This window comes from Arachis ipaensis, chromosome B01, assembly GCF_000816755.2.
Source record: "Arachis ipaensis cultivar K30076 chromosome B01, Araip1.1, whole genome shotgun sequence".
Lineage (NCBI taxonomy): Eukaryota > Viridiplantae > Streptophyta > Magnoliopsida > Fabales > Fabaceae > Arachis > Arachis ipaensis.
Window position 1 is genome coordinate 1,184,931 of NC_029785.2, and position 2,061 is coordinate 1,186,991.

At 27.9% G+C, this 2,061-nt stretch overlaps 1 protein-coding gene across 6 annotated transcripts in view; it reads left to right on the forward strand.

The window, feature by feature from the left end:
- The window catches only part of LOC107620708 (probable leucine-rich repeat receptor-like protein kinase At5g49770), a 6,366-nt gene continuing 4,843 nt past the window's right edge, over positions 539–2,061 (forward strand). For 2 of the 6 annotated variants that reach the window (XM_021113520.1, XM_021113620.1), the window contains exons 1-4: positions 649–751; positions 964–1,093; positions 1,509–1,632; positions 1,730–1,801. In XM_021113520.1, the coding sequence (XP_020969179.1) occupies positions 731–751; positions 964–1,093; positions 1,509–1,632; positions 1,730–1,801 (347 nt within the window). In that variant the 5' untranslated portion in view covers positions 649–730. The other 4 variants (XM_021113575.1, XM_016323586.2, XM_016324139.2 and 1 more) reach the window with 4 other exon arrangements.

Consider the following 2,061-nt stretch of genomic DNA (forward strand, 5'->3'; position numbering starts at 1 on the left):
AGCCACTATAAAAATTTTTAAAGGTTTAATTACTCTACTGGTCCCTATAATTTCGTAAAATTTTTAATTAGATTCCTATATTTTTTTTCTTTTTAATTGGGTCCCTGCACCAAATTTTTTTTCAATTAAGTCCCTATTAGTAGTAATTGGCTTAATTTTATAGGGACCTAACTAAAAAAAGAAAAGAATTGGTACAGGGACCTAAATAAAAGGAAAAAAAAAAGTGTAGGAACCCAATTAAAAAAAAAAATTGGTGCAGGAACCTAATTGAAAATAAAAAAAAGTATAGAGACCTAATTGAAAATTTTACAAAACTATAGGAACCAGCAGAGTAATTAAACCATTTTTAAAATCAATCATATTATGTACACAAAAAAAATAGTTATCAGTATAAAATATGTATTAAAATACAAAATATATATTAACCGAGTGTAAGAAACACATATATTTATACATAAATATACACGTATATAGTAATTTTATTAAATGCATATTAAATATATGTTTGAGAAATATGCAAGTATTTCTAAAATAATGACAATATATATATATGATGATGATGATAAAGGTCAAAGTAGCTAAAAAGAAAAAAGTGATGTTATTCCATTTTGGAGGCTCAGTACTGGTGAATGAAGAGTGAAGGTAACGGAATAAGTGTCAATTTGTTAATGATTATGATTATTACAACAACAACAAAGGGAAAAAAAGTAGTAGTAGTAGTAGTGAGAAAATGACTATGATGTTGTTAGAGGTAGTGGCAACCGTTTGATTAGCTTCTAAGACAAGAAAAAATGAATAAAATTGGAACCAATTCAATTCCATGATACCCTTTCTCTTTCTTTTTCAAATGCTTCTCCCTCTTCTTCCTTCTATGCTTGCCATGATAAACATGCAATATATTTTTCATTATTTTTTTTTATGATATCATGTTTTGATGTTTAGTTTGTTTTGTACAATAACAAGAAGAAGAAGAAACAAGTGTTGAGAGTTTTGTCTCTCCCCAAGATGGGAATGTTCCTCCATTTGTTGGTGTCTTTGGGAATTTTGTTGGCTGAGATTCATGTCATTTCTTCTTATACTGATCCCCAAGATGGTAATGTGTTACTAAATTCTCTATCTTTTTGTTATTGTAATCATTTTCTTTTAGATATAGCTAATCTTGATTTGGAGTATTCATCTGGTTTTGTTAGTGTTTATATATAATACTTTTTCTGCTTAATTACTTGAAAATATGCTGTGGTTTCTTGCAATTTTCTATATGATTTGAATGAAATAAAATAAAAATGCTAACTTATACCTTATAATATATACAATTTTTTTTTATTCATTTAAATACTTTTTTTTTTTTGAAGTCAACTGCTAATTAATTAACACATTAGTTAATTCACCATTGGTTGGTTGGTATTATAAATTATGAGATTAGTAAGAAAATTAGTCACTTAATTAGCATATATTCATGTACCTTATTATAAAGAACTTTGTGAATTATGGTATGCATTGTGGTGTAGCTGCTGTACTTAGATCTTTGAAGGATATATGGGTAAATACACCACCAAATTGGGATAAATCAGATGACCCTTGTGGAGCACCATGGGAAGGAGTTACATGCAACAAATCAAGGGTTACTTCATTGTAATTATTTATTATCAATTAATCAAGCCATGTTAATGTCATCCATTTTTTTTTTTGTTTTTTTTTTTTTAATCATACTTGCATTTTGAATGTGTAGGGGACTTTCAACCATGGGCCTCAAAGGTAAACTAAGTGGGGACATTGGTGGACTAACAGAACTTAGATCTTTGTAAGTATGATTTCTTTGATCTTTCTTGTTACTTAAGGTGATAACAACAACATCATGTTACTAATTTAATCAGTTACAATCACTATTAGACCTCGTTATGTGTTGATTTTCATCACTGACTGAATAATAATTGTCATGAAATCGTTTCTCTTAAAAGCTTAAACTTACTGATATCATGTCGTGAAATTAATGCATGCATAAAATGAAAATGAAATTTACACATAGCTACAAAGTGACATGATCTTTCATGGTAATTTATA